Source organism: Parasteatoda tepidariorum, chromosome 1, assembly GCF_043381705.1.
Source record: "Parasteatoda tepidariorum isolate YZ-2023 chromosome 1, CAS_Ptep_4.0, whole genome shotgun sequence".
Taxonomy (NCBI): domain Eukaryota; kingdom Metazoa; phylum Arthropoda; class Arachnida; order Araneae; family Theridiidae; genus Parasteatoda; species Parasteatoda tepidariorum.
The window spans coordinates 97,561,330-97,583,970 of record NC_092204.1 but is presented as its reverse complement, the minus strand read 5'-3'; the positions used below and the strand labels follow the sequence as shown (position 1 = coordinate 97,583,970).

The 22,641-nt window shown below is 28.0% G+C and overlaps 1 protein-coding gene across 1 annotated transcript in view; it reads right to left on the bottom strand.

The window, feature by feature from the left end:
* Nucleotides 1-22,036, bottom strand: part of LOC107454798 (uncharacterized) — a 120,174-nt gene extending 98,138 nt beyond the window's left edge. Inside the window, exon 1 of the mRNA XM_016072102.3 lies at nucleotides 21,344-22,036. Coding sequence (XP_015927588.1) covers nucleotides 21,344-21,698 — 355 coding nt within the window. The 5' untranslated portion in view covers nucleotides 21,699-22,036. The remainder of the gene's footprint in view (nucleotides 1-21,343) is intronic.
* Between the last annotated feature and the right edge of the window lie 605 nt (nucleotides 22,037-22,641).

The window sequence follows — 22,641 nt, the reverse complement described above, 5'->3', positions numbered from 1 at the left end:
TTCTCAAGAGCACACATACACACACTACTGTAACATTACTGTTATGTATTTCATGCGCCCCACGTTTTTCGTTTTTCAAATTTTTTTTAAAATTATTATTCTCCACTACAAAAACGTGGTTTTTAAAAATATTATTTTTTATTTTGAATTTTTTTTTTAATAAAAGATGCTTTTGATAAAGATATTTTTAGATTTATCACTAAAAACGAAATGCCTATCATCATATCGGATTTGAAAACAAGAATGTTTGCTTTCGTGCACACTTTAAAAACTGTAGTGTGTTATCTCAACAAATTTGATGATGAACAACCTAAACAATCGTGTGAAAGGAACACTTTTTTTTTCAAGTAAAAACGAAATCGAGGAGCTTTCACATGCCATTCAAAGGGTTTTTTGTTTAATATAAAACTTATAACAGGAAAAGTTTACATTCATCTCACCCGGATTTGTACCATACGTTAAATACTTTCGCTTTCAGAACATTACCACAACATTGTTGTCGCGTTTAGGATACTGTCTGTAGATTATTTACATTTACAAGTAGATTATTTACATTTACATTATACAAGTTGGCGAGAGTGAGTTGATGTCTTTGCTGCTATACATTTACTGAAACAAAACTTCGCTTTAAAAAATATGCATGTATATGTTTTTAGTGGTATAAGAAAAGGATTTATATTTTAGCTTTTAAGTCTTTGTGAACTGTATTAAATAGTTTTATAATGTATAATTTCCATCTGTTTCGGCACCATTAAACCTAATTCAAATTTGTCTTAATATTTTCTCTGTGCTTTGCGTAAGTTTGAATGTTTGATTGACATACTGCCTTTATTTCAAGAATTACTGAATATATGCATCCTAAATTAATGATTCTTACTTTATACTGCCTCGTAAAAATAACTTTATTGACTCATGCATCTTATCTTACAGAAATTTTTATAATCGTCGTTGAACAGCCGACCCAATTTTGAGCTTACGACTACCAATGATCAACTTCGTAGTCTTCTCATTTTGAACCCAATCCAGAAGACAAAGGAACTCCTGGATCAGGTATCGGGAGATATTTGCCTTCATGGAGGATTTTTTTTTTATGAAACTAACCCGCGTTTGTGTTACATGGAGAGGATAACCACGAAAAACCTCCCATGGTTAGCCTAACGGCAAGGGGACACTAGCCCATTAACCGTCTACCACTGATGATAATTTACGTCAGCACTATGATGAGTCAGATGCGGAATTCGTATCGTAGAGCCATCGCTGGGATTCGATACCGGGTCTCCTCATTGGAGGGGGAGAGCTCTATCCCCTGAGCCACTACGACTCACTTTGCTGTAATTATTAATAGTTGCGTTACTGATAACAAAAATGGATGCTGATATTTTACACTGAGTATTGTACAGAACATTCTTGGTATTTCATACGCTAGGATCTTTCCTTGGTTCTACATTACTTTGGTGTTAAGTAATTGCTACCATTTTTGGTTTTAGATGCACTGAAATATTTTTTGACTGTATCTTTGTGATTTGGAAACGGCTGACACGATAACTCTTAATTCAAATATACAAACCATTTTTTTATTATTATTATCATTTTTTAAAGTAAAACTTATTCTCATTTTCATTACAAGTTAAAACAAACCATAAAAAATAATCAGATTATCGAAACAACAATAGTAGAATCCTAATTCTGAATCCATTTATTTTATTTATGTACACGTTTTTCATTTTTTGGTCAGTTGTTATAGCACTTGCAGAAGCAATCTACACATCCATCAACACTATCCGGGATTTGAAACTGAACTACATTTAGCGGAAGTCAGAACTTTCGACTTGAACCCTACCAATTTACTTCAATTAATTTAATCAATTACCCTAGCAGTTTTCACCAGACTTATCGACTTTGAGAAAAAATAATGCAATTGGAACAACTAATGACCTTATACTACAATCTGAACTGACACAAACCATTTTTTTAATTTAATTTTAATTAAAACTTAATTCTAAAAACTAGTTAGATTTTTTATTAATTTATTTGGCAGTCAGTTGATGTAGGCCGATTAGTCACAGAGAGACTAAATATATGAAATGTAAAAAAATTGCAACCAACCGCCACTTTTTTTTACAGAAAATACATGTGTATTTTATTATTATTTTATTAATAAATATGGAATTATTATGAATATATCTATAATATTCTGATACTCACTTTATTTCACGTTTGTTTCGTAGAATCTTTTTTCACGTTCAAAATGAACCTTGTAATGTTTGCCATATTTTGATTTTATTGATTGAGTGTAGGTTTTTATGGCACAAGGTCCAAGTGAAGAAAGACATGCTTCGCCAAACAACACGTTTTTATAGGTCAAAACGCAAAGTGCATGCTACAATTATTTTCATATAATACATTAAACATTGATATAATGGCAGAGGAACAATCTAAGGTGATAATGAAATAAAATCAGTTAAAATAGCCAACTGAATAAAATCCTATGAAGGAAGTAAAATGGTACAAAGGCAAGAATCTACTCACAAACGTGAATAAAATCATGGATAGATTACAATTTATATACAATTTAAAATACCGATAGCACATAGAAATACAAAATTGTTAGGTATCACCTAACAAATCTTCCATAGATAAAAAAGTACTACTAAAAAATGAAAGACGATGTTTGTTAAAACGGCAAATGATTAAAATGTGATGAATCGAAAGTAAGACATCACAAGTGTTGCGATCCCGCAGTGGACTGATCGTTAAGACACGGTTCTCAGCAGATCACTGAAGTCAAGCCATCACTGGCTACGGTCAGTGTGCGGGTGGGTGACCACTTGGATCATCCTGCGTAGGGACCGAGGGTGTGCGGTATTGGTCCTCGTTAAACTGTTCTACCGTAAAGTGCTCGATTTCGCGTGCAAGTCGTCTGGCTACTGAACCGGGGGTGCCAACCCCTCTGCAAAGGATCAAAATTGTGACGGTATGTCTTCGGATCATCCTCAGGGATGTTTCCCAGATCATCGCCAATAGCCCATTGTGCAGCACTAGTGCGACGTAAATGAACAACAACAACACAAGTGTTGCATTGGGGAGGAGGTTCCCCAAATAACAAATGATGTAGATCAGTCAGTCCGATTCGGAACCGGTTAAGTTTAACATCTGCACAACGAAGACGCAATACAAGCTCTATTTATTTGCATATAATTTATTATTGACTTGATTATCCCACTGTTGCTGCCTCAAAGTTTTATAAACTCATTAATATGTACTTTTATATCTGAGTGATTGCCATATTTTGGAGAAATGTTAAGAAAAAAATGCCTTGCATTATTAAGATCAAAAGTTATTTCTCGACCGTTTAAAATTTCAAATTTTTGAAAAAATGGCCACTGATAAAAAGTACAACGACGGGAAAATAGCCAGTTGCAAAATTTCTTAATTTTATCCGATATCTGTTAGTGAAATTTACAGTTTGAGTATATTTTTTATATCAATAAATCTTATATTTAATTATTATTTTTTTTGTGTGTGTGTGTGACGAAAGAAAGGATAATTTTTGTATCGTTGGACTCCTTAGTTAATTTTCCTAGAACCAGATTTCCTCATCCATTGAATAACTATGGTAAAGCTGAATGCAAAAAGTATAAATAAATAAATATTATTCACATTAAGGCTTTGCACTTAACTGAATTTTATAAAACAAATATAATAGATATGACCCATTGAAACCTTAAACAAAAACTGAAATTGTGATGAAAGCGGAATTTTAAAAAAAAACGCGAACTTAAAAATATTTCCCTTTTGCAGATTTCATTTGGCGTCAAAAAAAAAAAAAAGAAGTTGGAAATTATCAAAAAAAGAAAACTATTGTAAGTCTTCTTTTACAAACCAGCATAACATCGATTACATAGGTCAGGTAGTTAATCGTTTCAATCCTTTTACCAGAAGCCACCAAACCACTTGGCGTGCTCACCGCATATGCAAATATCCAACAAAAAGAATATTCAATTTTGTTGCACTCGGCAAAATAAAGTATTAAATTTCAGCTGTCAATCAAAGTGATGACATAAAAGTGGACAAAAGTGTTCATGTTTGAAATGTATAGCGATTTAAACTCTAAGCGCGTACGAGAAAAATTATTTAGTGATGATTGAATATAAAGACAAATTATTTACATGGAATGTATTGATAAGTTAACAGGAGGCAAAAATAGCCACTGCGTAGCAAAATAGATAAGACAATAGCGCAGCAAAAATATTAATGTTGTTTTATAGGGTTGAAATATAGCAAATTACAGCAAACTTTTTATAAATCAACTTTTACCGGACAAATTTAGCTTTTAAATTCGGCAAAATTTACAAACTTTTGTTTCGGGAAAGCATGTTACCCAAAAACAGAATGGCCTTAATTTATTCGAAAATAGAGCTTTTAAATAAGAAAGAAAAAACAGGTTTGAGGTGAAACTGACGAGGGCACAATTTTGGATTCGTTATTTAGTCACTATTTTGTACATGTCTCCTAAACAATTTGAAAATGTAGCTTATCATTATACAACCACATGCCCTTAACTTTTTGATTCATTACTAGCAAAAAATCGGGGCCTAAAGTACAAATTTTTATACAAAAAACAAGATGATAATAATCTAGTCAAAATTTATTCTTTATTCGATTATTGCTTCTAGTTTCAGAATCATTTTTTCTGCTTTCAAATCAACTTTTTTTTTATTGTTATAATAATTTAGAATAATAAGTAATAAACAAAAAGTTTCTCTTCTTATCAGAAAGAAAAAAATATTAATAAAATAAAAATATATCATTTTTGTTAAATTATTGTTCTTAGCTTACAAGAAAGTAACATTGTTTTTTTGCTATATTACTAGCAAAGTCATGATCATCTTACAGAAAAAACAAACAAAAGAAAAGGCAAAAAATTATCTTTTCTATCAGAATTTCTTTTTTTTTAAAAATGCAATGACAGTAAAACACATATTCACTCTCTTTTTTGACATTCTAACATCGCTCCGAGGCAACAAATTCTCCCATAATTGTCCAAATCCTTTCAACAGAACCAGCACTATCCAATAACAAGAAATAAGTACAACATGGTGTAATGTTCTTCGGGATGTTAAATTTACAACCACAAAGGCCAGGTTAAAACTAAGTAACACCGGTAAACGATACTTAAAGTGTTCTTTTCCTTAGTGGCAAGTACTTGGCCATAGAAGCCGGCGTTGCGGATCGAAACTCCAATATCCCTTGCCTTGAATCTGCCGCTAATTTCCCTTATATTAGACTCTTAAATTACGGAACCGCAGCCCCAAAATGGCTCGTTAACCCAAGGACTAACACAAAACCTCCATTACCATCTTCCGACCCGGAGGTGTGCTAAATCAGAAGATTTTTCCATTCAACACGAAGCATAATTGTGCCTCGATTTTTTTTTCTTCTTCTTCTTTCCCCTTTTCTTTGCGATTTTTCTTTTCTCCCTGTTGTTCGATCCTACTTTTATTTCTTCTTCATAATCAAAATATATGAATTTTTTAAGAGTTTTGAAAATGAATAATTAAGAAAAATGGCTTTATCGTGCAAGATTCTCTACAAATAATGATTTTTATTTTAAAGTTTAGCTCACAATTATTGGGCAGCGTGTGTTTGAAATAATACAAGTATTAAATTGAAGGTTAAAAAAATTTATTTTTTATTTGTCACAACGCGTCTGAGGATGATCTCTTACAATTAAACTGAAACTCGTTAACCCAAATTAACCCGTTGTTCTCTAAATAATTATTTTAGAGGATCTTTATTATGCAAGTTTCTCTAAAAAAAATATTATTTTTATTTAAAGTTAATCTCACAATTATTTGCTAGCATGAGTTTGAAATAATGCGAGGAATAAATTGAAGGTCAAAAAATTATGTTTTTCATTCGTTTGTTAACACTTAAATGTATCTTAACGCGTCTAATGACGTCATCTTACAAATAAATAAAAAAAAACATCTATGTATATACACATGATATACATGAAAGGTATGGAGCCTAAAGTTAATGTCAAAAGTTTGATCTGCTATATATATGAAACCTAAAATTAATGTCAAAAGTCTTATCTACGTTTTCTTTCTCCTAATGAAAATACGTTATTTCTATTAGCACTTTAAATTAAGCAGTTAATAAATCAATTTCTTTATTAAAAATGTAATTGTGATTTTCTTTTAACAACATAACAAGATGTTCATAATTAAAAACGAATACAATCACCAAACAAACGCTTAAATGACCTTAGACTTTTCCTTACATCAACAAACATAAAAAAGATACAAAACAACTACTGTATAAAAAAGAGTGCGGTGATTTTTCGTATCTGGGATATTCGTAAATTTGACATTTAATTTAACCTCACAGTTATGCAATATTTAATATATGAGCAATTGAATTTGTTGAATTTTGATCGAGCTTGTCTTCGTTTTTAAAAAAATATTTAATAACTGAAACTGTCGAGTTAGAAAATAGTCTCTAAGTAATACAATTTATTTAAAGAATGTATTTCTGGAATTCATTTTTGAATTATGATCATTTTTGTTCAGATTTTAAAAGAATGGGCAATTTATTAATTATAAATTTCACTTATGATAGGCATGTAAAGTAATTTTTATTGTGAAGTAATATGTGTTCGCCATAATATTTTGTTTAAGAAACAAATGAATTTTAATCATTTTTAACAGTTTTCACGGAGTTTCTCTTTCTGCACACCAAACGGAGAAGAAATACTGGTGAAGTTGCCGCACTGAATAGTAATGACAGTTCTGGTAAAATAAATAAATTAAATATCATTTTGATTAATAAGTACGAAATATTCGGTATTTTATAAACCATTCATTTGATAATTTTTCAGGTTGAGAATTCAGAATTCAGAATTGCAAACAGTTTATCAGAAATTCTGGTTTTCACAATTACAGTTCTTATTACCACACATTTAGTAAAAGTTGCCAAACTAAAAGGTAAATTTTACCGAATAAATAATTTTTGTTCCATGCTCTGAGAAATTATGATGAAATTATCAAATTTTATCACATATCATAATCATACCAAAGTCATTATTGAAACGTTTCGGTCAAAGTTACCGAACTCTTTGGGGTTTTCATTAAGCCAGAAACACTGTTAATTTGACCACATTTTGGTAGTTTTGACCATTTTTTCCTCAGTGCATGTACAGATTAATTGTTGTAAAATTAAATAATTTTGTCATGTAAAACAGCTAGTGAATTTTCCCAGCTAGTGGAGCTAGCTTGCATCGTTCATGTAAAATAGTATCTTTTTTTTTTTAATTTTTCATAAGAAATAACTAATAAATTTTCCAAGGAGAAAAAGTCAGGCAACTTGTACATTGCTATGCTTACATTTCTTATTGCAGATACACAACAAAAATTTTTTCATAAAGAAACAATTCCCCAAAAACACATTTACAAAGAACAAAGGACATTTTTAAGATACAGCATTAAATATTAAACAAAAACACGTAGGCGCACAACTAACTATACATTACTTAACTTAAACGTTGTATTTCTACCTTATTTAATTCTTAGATATTTTTTCCAAAGAAGCTTGAAAATAATGTACTCCAATGTATTTTCGTATATTATAAAAACGTAACTGAATTAAATTTATCCTTTTAACGATAATACATGATAGGAAAACTTAAATTTAGACTTTTGGAAACTCGCAAAAATAATACCTCAACAATCATTTAACAGCAAACACTTTGCTTTACTGAAATTTAACAAGTTAGAAATCGTATAATTGTGGTTGATTTATTTTCGAATAAATTAAAACAAACATAGTTAATTTTACTTTACAAATTTATTTAAAATAGACCTACCGTGTCAATTAAATTTTAAACACATCCTCATTTTAAACTTTTTTTTTAATTATAATATAAATGAAATGAATCAATTCATTTCATATGATTGCTATAAATATGCTTATATTTATATTAAATGAAGCAATTCATTCTTTAAATTTTAAATAAATTAAAATTAACCACAATTATATGCACAATTTTATTAGTTTTAAATAAAACCTCTTCATTTTTGTGAGTATAAATCAAATATATATAGTTAGAATTTAAAACAATAACTACTCACGATGGAGACATAAATTAAAATTTCTTATTTTTATTACTCTTTTTTTTATTCTTTATTTATTTATTTATTTTATTCTTATTGAGTTAGTTGGGATTTAAATGAATCAAGATTCTCAATAATAATTTTTACATTTAATTTAATCAAAATAGTTATATGTTGTTAGCTAGAACTGATACAAACAAGAGTCAAATTAATTCCATTCTTAATTAAATTAAATAATTATCTTGATTTAGTTAAATCTTTAACTAAATTTAAATTGTTTTATATTGACTTCTAAATAAAAAATTATACCGTATTTAAAACTATATATAGAAAAAGAATAACAAAAATATTCATGATGGTCAAATATAAATTTATATCTTTGATAAATCTTAACAGGTTTGTCAGAAAATAATAAATTGATTTCATTAAAGTGTAAAACATACAAAAAAAAAATCTTAATAAAAACTTTTGCTTTAGTAATGTACAATGAAGCTCAAAAAAAAACTCCTACTTCAAACTTCTCAATAAAATAAAATAAAAAACTTACTTTTCTACAACTAAATTCTTTAAATCACTTTTCACAGTCGCAGTTTTTTTAAGTCTTAAGCTAATTACAAAATCGAAAAGCACTGAAAAACTTAATTAAATAATCCCAAAAATCATTTGAGAATTACAAAAAGGTGCATTAATTAAACTTAAAATTCGAATGAGTGTGTAAAAAAAAAAAGGCTAATTTTGTGAGTCCCAAGAAAATAACCAAATCCCAAAACAACAAAGTCTTCACTTCTTTCAGAAACCCTGCTAAAAATATTGATGAACACCTGTGGGTTTCAATCAACCTATTACAAAGCATTTACATTTTTTTTATATACTTCCTCTTCCTTTTGCTTCATATGAACTAACGTTAAACGTCGGTTGAGCAACATACGACAACGAAGGGGAATTAAATTTTCATAGAAAATTCTCTTAAGATAAAAAGAACTTTTAGCAACCGACAAGGAAAAAAGGAGGCTTCCTCCCTTAAATCCCACCGTGTCCGATGGTGGTGGCATTGATTAATGGATAGCTTTTGTCTATATACTTCATTAAAGGCGTGTTGAAAAGTCGTCCTGATACCTTAAAAACTTCTCATACTTGGCAGGTCTGGCGGTTGAAACTTGGAGATTAGAAAAAGAAGTTTGAGATTACTGGTTTGATGTTGAACAATAGCATACTACAAAATTTAATGTGACTCATGTGTCGGAAATTTGAGCTTTGATATTTTTACTTTTACACCAGACTACAATAATTGTATACTACAATATAGTATTTATGATAGGGATACTTGAAATGCAAAAACAAAATTATTGAATATTTTCAAACCAGTTTTATGTTTGTGTATCTTGTAGCCGCGTTGGCTCACTGGTTAAGAGGACGCCGTATTGCGTCGTATTTCGTCGCTAATTCTCTTTCTCCTTCATTACTAATTTAAAATTTAAAGTGTAAAAAACGTGAGTTCAAACAAACCGTGAGTAAGCCATGAAGTTTCAAATACTGAAAAAAAAAACGTTTAAAATATAAAAAATGAAAATAAATGATGAGTTGATAACTTAGGATTACGCACCGGAGAAGTTCTCTTCTAATAATTTGTTTGCATTTTAATATATTAAAGTGTTTTTCTCAGCAATTGAAACTTCATGACAAACTCTAGGCTTGCCTGAACCCACTTTTTCTTTCTTTTAAATTCGTAATGAAGGAGAAAGAAAATTTGGGACAAAAATTTTCTTCCGCAGTATGGCGTCCTCTTAAGGCACTGAACTGTCATTGCGAGTGACTGAGGTTTGATATGCAGTTTGTAGCCATCGGGAATTAAACCCATGATGACTTGAAGCATCAGATCGATGGGTACTAGCTTTTTAAGATGGTAAACGCGCAATGCTAACCCCCTTACGTACATCTTGTCAATGATCCCGAAATTATGAAGTCTTAATCTCCTTGACCTCACTGACACTCAACGAGCTATTTTATTTTATTTTATAACCGTCGTTGTACAGCCGACCCAATTTTTGTGTTTACGACTACCAATGTTCAACTCCGTAGCCTTGTAATTTTGAACCCAATCCAGAAGACTGGATCAAGTATTGGGAGAAATTTGCCTTCGTGGAGGAATTTTTGATGGAACTAACCCGCATTTGCAAGACATGGAGAGGAAGACTGCGAGAACCTCCCACGGTTAGAATGACGGCAAGGGGACTCTAACCCATGATCCGTCTACCACTGAGGATATTTCACATCAGCACTGTGGTNTTGAAACTTCATGGCAAACTCTAGGTTTGCCTGAACCAACTTTTTCTTTCTTTTAAATTTTAAATTCATAATGAAGGAGAAAGAAAATTTGCGACGAAAATTTTCTTCCGCAGTATGGCACTGAGCTGTCATTGCGAGTGACTGAGGCTTGATAAGTGGCTTGAAGCCATCGGGAATCAAACCCAATGGTGACTTGAAGCATCAAATCAATGGGTACTAGCTTTTTAAGATGATAAGCGTGCAATACTAACCCCCTTACGACCATCTTGTTGATGGTCCCGAAATTATGGAGTCTTTATCTCCCTGACCTTACTGACACTCAACGAGCTGTTGCGGTAATGCCTTTCAATTATTGCCAACATTATTATCAACATACCTTTGCTTTCTGCCGTCTAAATTAAAATAACAATACACTTCACCAACAGCGAGTTGTTCTCTATGGGGCTCATGAAATTTTGGGACTCGCAATTTTCGAACAGATGGCACGATAGTAGCAATCTGGTCACTGTTGCCCCGACCCCTTTTTCTATCCAGTCAATCTGATATACATCGATCTAAAACTAGGCTCTGTTACCGATCGATCTGAACACTAAATTAAAATGCTTCGAAATTTCTAGAAATTTTATACTAATTGAGAACAGTTTGACATTAGATTACTGGTTGAAAAAAATTACTGGTACGACAAATAATTTTAAATTCACTTGAAAAGTTCTTGAGATAAGGCGAAATACGCAAAAATTAAAATTACCATTAAGGGGTCCAAACTTTCAACCACTCTCCTGAGATAACTATTTTGACCATATTTTTCAGATTACGATTACCTCCTTTTTGGGAGTCAGACTCAACTGTCAAAAAAAGATATGTTTATTCAGAGATAGAAAGTATCTTTTTGTGCCTAATTTCGTAACTTAAAAAATTCCCTGCACTAACTAATTAGCATATTTGAGGTATCCCTATCGAACTATTAAAATTGAGTCCTAGTACATGAAAATACGATCATTAAATCAAAAGTTATTCGAAAGGATTTTTTTTTTCGCATACAATACAAATAAAAGTATATAAGTGAAATTCAGGGTTGCAAAAGTTGCAAATTTAAATTTTGATAAATAAAAATTTTGCTCCATTTGTTTTTACATAGATAATACTGTAAATGTATTGATGTCAAAACAATACCTTTTAAATTCAGATATCATTTGTATATCTTAACGAAATATTTGTTTTTTTCAAACAACAAGAATTCATATATGGCATTTTAAAAAGGTGTGAAATTTCATATTGTATTCATGCTTTTTCCCTTATATGAATTGTTATTTCTTAAAGATTGTTGATTCTGCTTTCCTAATATGTACAGTACGCCAAAAAAAAACAACACCCAGAATAACTTTTGATCTAATGATCGGATCTTCACATTCTAGGACTCAATCTTAATAGTTTGAAGTGCAGACCTTAAATATGCTAATTAATTCGTGCTCACGATATTTTAAATTACCAAATCAGACACAAAAACACACTTTCTCTGACTAAACATACCTATTTTTGATGAATTCCGATTTTCGACAGCCAAAAATGTAGGGGGCAGCCGGAATCTAGTAATATGGTCCTAATAATTGGTCAGGAGAGCGCTCCTAAGTTTGGATCCCTTAATGTTCATTTTACCTTTTGTGTATTTCACCATATCTCACGAACTTTTTAAGCGAATTGAAAAAATTTTGCTCACAATTATACAATTCGTTTATCCATCGATAAATCCATGCAAAAAATAACTTTTAGTAAATATTTATTATTTTATTTAAGAATGGTCGAAAAATTTTGAATTGAAATTTCAAAAAAAAGTCAGATATTTAAAATTCGATTTCTCAGGAACTATTCAACCGATTTTACTCACATTTTGTATTTTACCATGTAAAATTACATACTTTAAAATGTTGTAAAAAATTTAATACCTTAAAATTCAAATTTTTTTTACTATTATTAAATAAAATAATAAATGTTTTTTAAATTTTATTTTTTGCATGGCATTATCGAATTTTATTACTGTGTGCAAAACTTTTTCAATTCACTCTAAAAATTATCGAGACATGGCGAAATACGCAAAAGGTAAAATTTACATTAAAGGGTCCAAACTTTGAATCTCTCTTCTGACCAAATTATATGGACCCTCTTTCGCAGATTACGGCTATCCCTTATGTTTTGTGGGTCGAAAATCCAAATCTGTTGGAAAAAGGTATGTTTATTCAACGAAAGTACGTTTTGTATTTTCTGTTTAAACGTACTTTCTCTGAATAAACATATCTTTAACTTGAAATACTGCCAGCACTTATTAATTAGCATATTTGAGGTCACCCCTCGAGCGACTAAGATTGAATCCTAAAACCTGAAGATTCAACCATGAGATCAAAAGTTATTAAAGGTGGTCCCTTTTTTATTTTGCATTTTGCGCACTGTACGTAAGTGTAATTTCTTAAATGTTGCAAGATTTAGAAAATATTATCGAAATAAATATTTAAAAAAAATTACATTTCAAATTAAAAGTAAGATAAAAGTAACATTTTGAGTGAAATTATTACTTTAACTTTAGAGGAATATTTTTTTTTAAATATTTAAGAAATATTTTTGTCATTACGAATTTTATGACTCTCAACACTGATTTAATCTTAATTTTATTATTTTTATGTTTGTCTAAGATTAAGAAATATGAAGAAGACATATTCATATAGAAGAAGACATATATATATAGAAGATATATATATAAGAGTATATACTTTCTTCTTTTACAAGTAAGCGAATGTAAGCTTTTTTTGTCTTAAAGACCCAATTATATCGTTATTTAAATCAGTGCAGCTTTTTTACACATTCATCATCCTCAATATGCATAAAAAATTATGCTCTTTTAATAAACACTCAAGTTCTGCATTTTTTAGAAGATAGGCATCGAAAAAAAAATCGTGGTAGAGGAATCAATATAATCTCGTCCTTGAAGACACTTTTTTAACAGAACTAACCCATACTTGAGTTACTATATCTTAATTAATAGAATAAAAGACGGACATCAAAAAAATTGATAGAACCATTAAAAACCTAACATGGAATAACAAATATTAAGCTAATTTCGAATATAAGTTCAAGTATATTTTAACCATTAAATAATATCTAAATGTACCCTAATATGTAACTATAACTCTATAATCATACATAGCTATATGCTAATACATATATGTGTACTAATATATATATATAAACATAATTAACAATAATTAAAGTAAAAATAATTAAAGTAGCTTTGCGCTGAAAAAAAATGTGTACTTGTTTTATTTGTTTTTTCATGTTATATTTGATGTTTTATTTTATGTTTTACTTTATTCTTTTCATTGGATAGCTGCTATCTTTTAAGAAATTCTTAAAAAGACTTACTGAAAGCAGTAGAAGGAGGTGTTTTTATTTTAGTGTTCTACACAAATATACATATTTTGTTTTCATAGTTATACTTTGCACATTTTATTTAATTTTTTAATCATTTTATAGCTTTTTTATTTATTATTTTCGGTTAATGTTAAAATATACAACTGCATAAAATCCCCAGTGAAATTGTATATAAATGTAGAATAAGCATAAGTTTTAAAGTAGTAAAATTGAATTCTGCGAAATTTAATTTTCCAATAATTCGTCTTCAAGTATCGCGCAATCAAATTTTTTTTATATGGTTACCCCCATAAAGAAGAAGATTGCTGAAATGTTTATTAAATTTTTGAAGTTCTTTTTTTATTAGAATCAGAATATCTTCTTTAAAGGGATTTTGCAACTATTTAGAGCTTTCAGTAGATTTTTTTGTAGATATAAAGGTCTGCATTTAAATTATGTTTATGTAATGTTTTTCAATACACTTTCTTTTGAACATATATTGTAAGAGTATAAGCGTTACATGATTAACTCTGAACACTAAATGAATTGACTAATTTAAAATATTAATAATATTCAAACCAATGCAAAACTGTTTAAACAGTTTTTATTAAAGAATTCTTTGACGTTACAGTTTTATCCATAATTAAAATCGTCAAAAACTAATGCACTTCATAAATCTTTCGAATCTTCATTTTCATGTGATTTTCTCATTCATCACATTTCATTAAAATATACACTCAGTTAAGTAAATTTTCTCATTCTTTAAACAATTAATTTTTAAAGTTCTCATTTCTAACTAATCAGGAAAGCACTTTTTATTATTATCAAATTTTCATAAATATTCATATTCTTAAACTCTTAATTTTCTTTTAAAAAAATACATCGCGAAAAAATATCGATGTATTGTTTAAAGTGGCACAAAAAAAATGTCACTTCCTTTTTAAATTTTTCTTAATAAAAAATTGATGATGTCCTAAAATATCTTGTGTTCTGAGACTGTTGCCAATAGAAATTGCATAAATTAAAAGCTATAATCGGATAACAGAAACAAAGCTTTTACAGTTAAAATAGGGAAACTACTTTTTTGCCTAAAGCATTCATTCTTTCATAAAAGGGTTATAGTAAAATTAAATTTCAAATTTGAACCCCAAATTCAAATTACATCTTCCAGGATTTTATTTTGCAAACCAACAAATGTTTAAAACGCAAAATTAGTTATTATTTGCTATAAATCACCATCTTTTAGTTTATATTTTTTTGTCTAAGCCTATTTTTTACTAAAAATATTGGATAATTTTAGTTATTTTTTAAGCCTAGATTTAAGATCAATTTTTTTTTTTTTTTTTTTTTTTTTTTTTTTTTTTTTTTTTTTTTTTTTTNTTTTTTTTTTTTTTTTTTTTTTTTTTTTTTTTTTTTTTTGCATTTTTCCCTCATCTGGTCTTGAACATCAGCTTTTTAGCCTATGAAATGCTATTTTACTAACTTGGTAATATATTTCACTTTTTTGTCAAAAAAGCATGCATTATAGATATTAAAAACTAGAATTAAGAATGACGAGATATATATATATTTATTTTAAAATCAAAAAGACAATTTCTAGTCAAAACAACATTTAAATTTTAAAAAAAAACTATTGTTTTGCAATGGTATGCAAGTTATTCAGAATTTACTTTAAAACCCAGATCTTAGAGAGAGAACGCATTTTAAGAATATTATTTTTATTGAAGGCATATTTCTTTAGTTTTTGGACATCTGTTCTCTTATAAATAAATAATTTTGAATGCAATTTGCGTGAAATTTTTAGAATAGTTTTTAAAAAATAGCTAAGCAAAGTACTTTAATTTACATGCTTAAACTATATAGAATTGAATAAGTACAAATGATAGAAATTTAAAAAGAAGTGTTTTTAATATTTATTTGCTTTTTGTGTACAATAACAAAAGAACTTTAGAAGAATATAAAAAAGTACCATTTTAGTAGTTTTATGAAAGTAAATTTCAAAATGTTTCGAAACATCGAGAAACTGTTTCATAGCATTTTTACTTTTTTGAAACCACTTTTTCTGAAACATAGTAGAACAAAGGAATGTTCTTCATTTATTAATTTATTAAAATTAAGGTTTTTTAAAAAGTAAACTCTTCAACTGTGAGTTCATTTAAAGTTATTTCTTAAAAAAGAGTTCCTCCAAAAATTTCAGTTAGATTAATTTTATTAATTAACCAAGCTAAACAAAAAAGTTATATCAAAAATATTTCAGTAAAAATAATATTGTTCCACTCTAAATTAGTGTCCACATAAGTAATTATGCCATCTCAAAGTTGAATCAATTTTAAATGAAATAAAATATTTCCTAAAACGAAATTAAATTAAATAAATTAAAATAACAAGGTAATTGAAACAATATTGTAACGTCATAATCAGTAAAACTGAAATGATAAAAACTGAAATGATAAAAACTGAAGATAGTGCATTAAATTTCATTTTGAAACAAAATCAGACTTATTTTTTTGGAAATTAATTAATTATTATCTTTAATTATCAATTAATGCAAACATTATCTATAAGTAAAACTTTATAAATTTATGCGTAGTCAGCTTCTGCAACTTGATACATAAAAATAGCTTTAATATTAAAAGGTTCTAATTTTGTAATGTATTTCATAATTGAATTAATTTCAAAATGATATATTGATCTAAGCTTTAATACATTGATTAATAATTCGTATTTGCTATCAAATTTAATGATTTTATATATTGATATCTACAATTACGGACAAATTAACGTCAATACTAACGAATACATTCATTCACGAAATTTCATATTCTTGAAAACTAAACAAATATTTTCTAATACTACTAGATCTTAAGCTCAGTATTTATGTTGTTAATTTACGCCGCACTAGAGCTGCACAATGGGCTATTGGCGACGGTCTGGGAAACATCCCGGAGGACTCAGTATTTATAAGCATATTTTCTAACTATGTATAAAAATATGATCCTTTAAAAGTATGTACGAAGCTTACTGTAATAAGATGTTTTTATTTATCGTATTTAATTTTCTTGCATTTGTTGATGAAAATAAATGTATCGTAATAAGTTTATTTTATTACAATACATTAATAAAAAATTTTCTTAACATTTTAACGAAATAAATTGAAAGAAGGAGACAGAGTAAGTTAAAAACATCAAAGGTGGTCAAAATTAGCGAATTTATTTTATTGCTTACGTAGAGGGCGGTATAGTACAGGTGATTTTTTATGAGTGTTCCTTTGTATTATTAGAAATTAGAAATATTTCAAAAAGTGCTTACTTTTTATGAATCTAATATTACTAATTTTAAGGTATTTAATGAAAGTAAAATTTTATATTGATGTTCCTCAAAATTAACATAAAATTTATTACTCTTCAAATTCATGCGATTTGAGAAATGTTTAAAAATGTTTATAAAACCTTAAAAATGGTCAAGGCTTTACTAACCCAAATTTTTATGAGTTTGAATTTTTTTCAGATTATTCAAACAAAATTTTATTCAAATCTATATAATTAAAAAAATAATAATAATATGTTTTTCGAACTCATTGGATATATTTCAAATATGTATAGTATATGTATATCTTGTTTATATTAACAAAAAACTGTTATATAATACATATCGAACTTGGTAATTAACATATGCAGCGAACCTCAAAAATGCTTCTAAATTCCAAGATATTACTTTAATTATGACAAAAGCTGTTTGAATATCACATCTTATAGACAAAAATATCTATACAAGCGAGGAAAAATAGTATTTATTACATTCATTCTATCAATTATAGTTATAGAAATGAGGAAAAATTAATGAAGAATGATGAAAGAATTAATATTTTCAATTTTAATTATATACATATTGATGAAATCATTTCAGATTAAAATGAAATTCGATTTTATTAAAATTTTTATTTTTAAAGTAATGTTGTTTAAGATTATTCAATGATTGTTAATGAATTTAATGTTATCATTTCTAAATTAGTGTTTAATAATTTCATATCTTGAATTCATGTGAAGGAAATGAAGATTTTCTATTTCAAATGCATAAATGGTTTTAAATTTATGCTGATGTGCAGAAAAAAAATAATTCATGAAAAATAAATGAATATTTTGTTTTTTTAATGAATAATTTTATTTTTAAACGAAAGCTGGTTAATAATTTTTATTTTTTAAGTACGTGCTGGTTAGCTATTTTTTTTTTTTTTTAATTGAGTGTTTANAAAATATCGATGCATTGTTTAAAGTGGCAAAAAAAAATTCACTCTTTTTTATATTTTTCTTAATAAAAAATTGAAGATGTTCTAAAATATCTTGTGTTCTGAGACTATTTACCAGCAGGGTAACAGAAACAAAGCTTTTACAGCTAAAATGGGGAAGCTACTTTTTTTTACCAAAAGCATTCATTCTTTCATAAAAGGGTTACAGTAAGCTTAAATTTCAAATTTGAACCCCGAATTCAAATTGTATCTTCCAGGATTTTATTTTGTAAACCAACAAATGTTTAAAACGCAAAATTAGCTACTATTTGTTATAAATCACCATTTTAGTTTATATTTTTTTGTCTAAGCCTATTTATTTTTTACTGAAAATATTGGATAATTTTAGTTAATTTTTAAGCCTAGATTTAAGATCACTTTTTTTTTTTTTTGCATTTTGCCCTCATCTGGTCTTGAGCATCAGCTTTTTAGCCTATGGAATGCTATTTTTCTAACTTGGTTATATATTTCACTTTTTTGTCAAAAAAGCATGCATTATAGATATTAAGAACTAAAATTAAGAATGACGAGATATATATTTATTTTAAAATCAAAAAGACAATTTCTTGTCAAAACAACATTTAAACTTTTTAAAAAAAATATTGTTTTGCAATGGTATGCAAGTTATTCAGAATTTACTTTAAAACCCAGATCTTAGAGAGAGAACGCATTTTAAGAATAATATTTTTATTGAAGGCATATTTCTTTAGTTTTTGGACATCTGTTCTCTTATAAATAAATAATTTTGAATGCAATTTGAGTGAAATTTTTAGAATAGTTTTTAAAAAATAGCTAAGCAAAGTACTTTAATTTACATGTTTAAACTATATAGAATTGAATAAGTACAAATGATAGAAATTTAAAAAGTGTTTTTAATATTTATTTGCTTTTTGAGTACAATAACAAAAGAACTTTAGAAGAACGTAAAAAAGTACCAGTTTAGTAGTTTTTTTAAAGTAAATTTCAAAATGTTTCGAAACATCGAGAAACTGTTTCATAGCATTTTTACTTATTTGAAACCACTTTTTCTTAAACATAGTAGAACAAAGGAATGTTCTTCAATTATTAATTTATCAAAATTAATATTTTTTAAAAAGTAAACTCTTCAACTGCGAGTTCATTTGAAAGTAATTTCTGAAAACAAATTTCTCCAAAAATTTTAGTTAGATTAATTTTATTAATTAAACAAACTAAACAAAAAAGTTATATCAAAAATATTTCAGTTAAAATAATACTCTTCCACTCTAAATTAGTGTCCACATAAGTAAGGAAGTCATCTCAAAGTTGTATCCATTTTAAATTAAATTAAATATTTCCTAAAACAAAATTAAATGAAATAAATTAAAATAACGAAGTAATTGAAACATTATTGTAACTTCATAATCAGTAAAACTGAAATGATAAAAACTAAAGATAATGCATTGAGTTTCATTTTGAACCAATATCAAAATTATTTTTTGGGAAATTAATGAATTATTATCTTTAATTATCAATTAATACAAACATTATCTATAAGTAAAACTTTATAAATTTATGTGTAGTGATACACAACTTGATACACAAAAATAGCTTTAATACTAAAAGGTTCTAATTTTGTAATTTATTTTATAATTGAATTCATTTCAAAATGATATATTGATCTAAGCCTTAATATATTGATTAATAATTCGTATTGACAACTACAATTACTGACAAATTAACGTCAATACTAACGAAAACATTCACTCACAAAATTTCAAATTCTTGAAACTAAACAAATATCTTCTAATACTTCTAGATCCAAAGCTCAATATTTATAGGCAAGCTCAATATTCTAACTATGCATATAAATATAATACTTTAAAAGTATGTACGAAACTTACTGTAATAAGATGCTTTTTTATCGTATTTAATTTTTTTTCATTTGTTGAGGAAAATAAATGTATCGTAATAAGTTTATTTTATTACAATACATTAATGAAAAATTTTCTTAACATTTCAACGTAGTAAATAGAAAGAAGGAGACAGAGTAAGTTAAAAACATTAAAGATAGGCAAAATTAGTGAATTCTCTTTTTATTGCTTACGTAGAGGGCGGTATAGTACAGGTGATTTTTTATGAGTGTTCTTTTGTACTATTAGAAATTATAAATATTTTTAAAATGTTTACTTTTTGTAAACCTAATATGACTAATTTTAAGGTATTTAATGAAAGTAAAATTTTATATTGATGTTCCTCAAAATTAACCTGCCATAAAATTTATTACTCTTCAAATTCATACGATTTGAAATAAATGTTTAAAAATGTTTATAAAACCTTAAAAATGGTTTAAGGCCTTACTACCCCAAATTTTAATCAGTTAGAATTTTTTTTAGATTATTCAAACAAAATTTTATTCAAATCTATATAATTAAAAAATAATAATAATGTGTTTTTCAAACTCGTTGGATATATTTCAAATATGTATAGTATATGTATATCTTGTTTATATTAACAAAAAACTGTTACATAATACCTATCGAACTTCGTACTTAACATATGCAGCAAACTTCAAAAATGCTTCTAAATTCCAAGATATTACATTAGTTATGACAAAAGCTGTTTGAATATCACATCTTATAAACAAAAATATCTATGCAAGCGTGGAAAAATAGTATTTATTGCATTCATTGAATCAATTATAGTTATAGAAATGAGGAAAAATTAATGAAGAATGCTGAAGGAATTAATATTTTCAATTTTAATCATATACTTATTGATGAAATCATTTTAGTTTTAAATGAAATTCGATTTTATTAAAATTTTTGTTTTTAAAGTAATGTTGTTTAAGATTATTCAATGATTGTTAATGAATTTAATGCTATCATTTCTAAGTCAATGTTTATTAATTTCCTTCTTGAATTCATGTGAAGGAAATTACGATTTTCTATTTCAAATGCATAAATGTTTAAAATTTATGCTGATATGCAGAAAAAAATAATTCATGAAAAATAAATGGATATTTTGTTTTTTTAATGAATAATTTAATTTTTAAGCGAAAGCTGGTTAATAATTTTTATTTTTTAAGTGAGTGCTGGTTATTTATTTTTCCTTTTTAATTGAGTGCTGATTAAGTTATTTCCTTTTTAAAATTCTTCAAACATTCGCATTTCCGCTTAACAATTAATAAAAATTCACGTTAAAATTTTTCATTCCAATAAATGATATTTAAATCAACTTAAAAAATTCAGATCTCTTAAAATGCCTTTATTAATTAAATATGATACACATTAAATCCTACCTCTTCCACTTCTTCCCACAAATCTGAGATCATTAAATTTGGCGACTTGATTTTTCATCACAGCCGTCGCATTTCTGAGTTCGGCGCAATAATTATCATCATTTCCAGCTCGGATGGTGACTACAGTTCCATCGTGGATTTCTCCCAAACTGACCACTCTGAAAGCTATCGGGAGGGTCTTGTTAGACCTCCAGTGGTTCGGTAACGCAGAACAAACAACATTCGGACTACCAGTCTTTACTAGTTCTCCGGGATGCTCGCTTAAAACTTCAGTCAATGTCCGTTCGACGGGTACGAAGAAATCGGCCATCGCATCCCGCGAGTTACCGCTACTAGTCTCCGCCGACAAATGCATCAGTTTCCTTTCGAATAAATTAATCGTTTTCTATTTTTAATGACTACACATCGGTGTCTTTATTTCATTTTAGAATCATTTTTGAATGCTAATGACATCGATTTATAATGGGAAAATGAGCAATTTGGAATGGAAGATTAAAAGAGAGAAACGTGAGTGTAGAACAAAATAATAGTCTTTGCTTCGCGTCGACTAGAGACTCACACGCTCTCTCAGCAGCACGCCTCGCGGAGAGGCGTCAACAAAATCGTCTGCTCTTTTGGATTGTGTGTGTATCCCTCCGCGCCACCGTCGACCACTCACCGCCGTGGGATGTTGTCGCTCCGCCAGAAAGGAGTGCGGAGCTTTTAAAGTTGAAAAGTTTTAGAGAAAAAGGAACTTGAGTTCTTTAAAACGATCCGTTGGGGGGGGGGGNGGGGGGGGGGGGGTGAGTGGCGGAGTTAGCAAGGTTTCTTACCTAGCGAGCCGGTTTTTATAGTTCTTTTATGAAAGGTTATAAAAACCAAAATTAAAAATTTCAACTTATGCTGAAATAAATGTAGTTTTTTTTAAATATTCGAATATATTTAATGTAGCAAGTATTTTTTAAAAGAAAAAAAATCATAACTGCACTTATATTGTTAAAATGTCAAATTGCATGCAATAAAGAGGTGCAAAATCTGTTGTAGTACATAATATCTTCATTTAAACAAAGTCACGTGATATTCCAAACTCACCATTGAAATTGTCTTTATTTCAAACAATATTGCATTTTAACGCAATACATCGTTTTCGAACAATAAAAAGTCATTAATTTACATTTATTAATGGTTCTCAATTCACTTATGAAATTACGTAATGATTAATCACTGGGGAATTTCACTTTAACTTCCCGATATATATTTCCTCTAATTTTTAAAAGCATCATAATTTAGATAATTCAATCTATTGATGGAGATTCCTG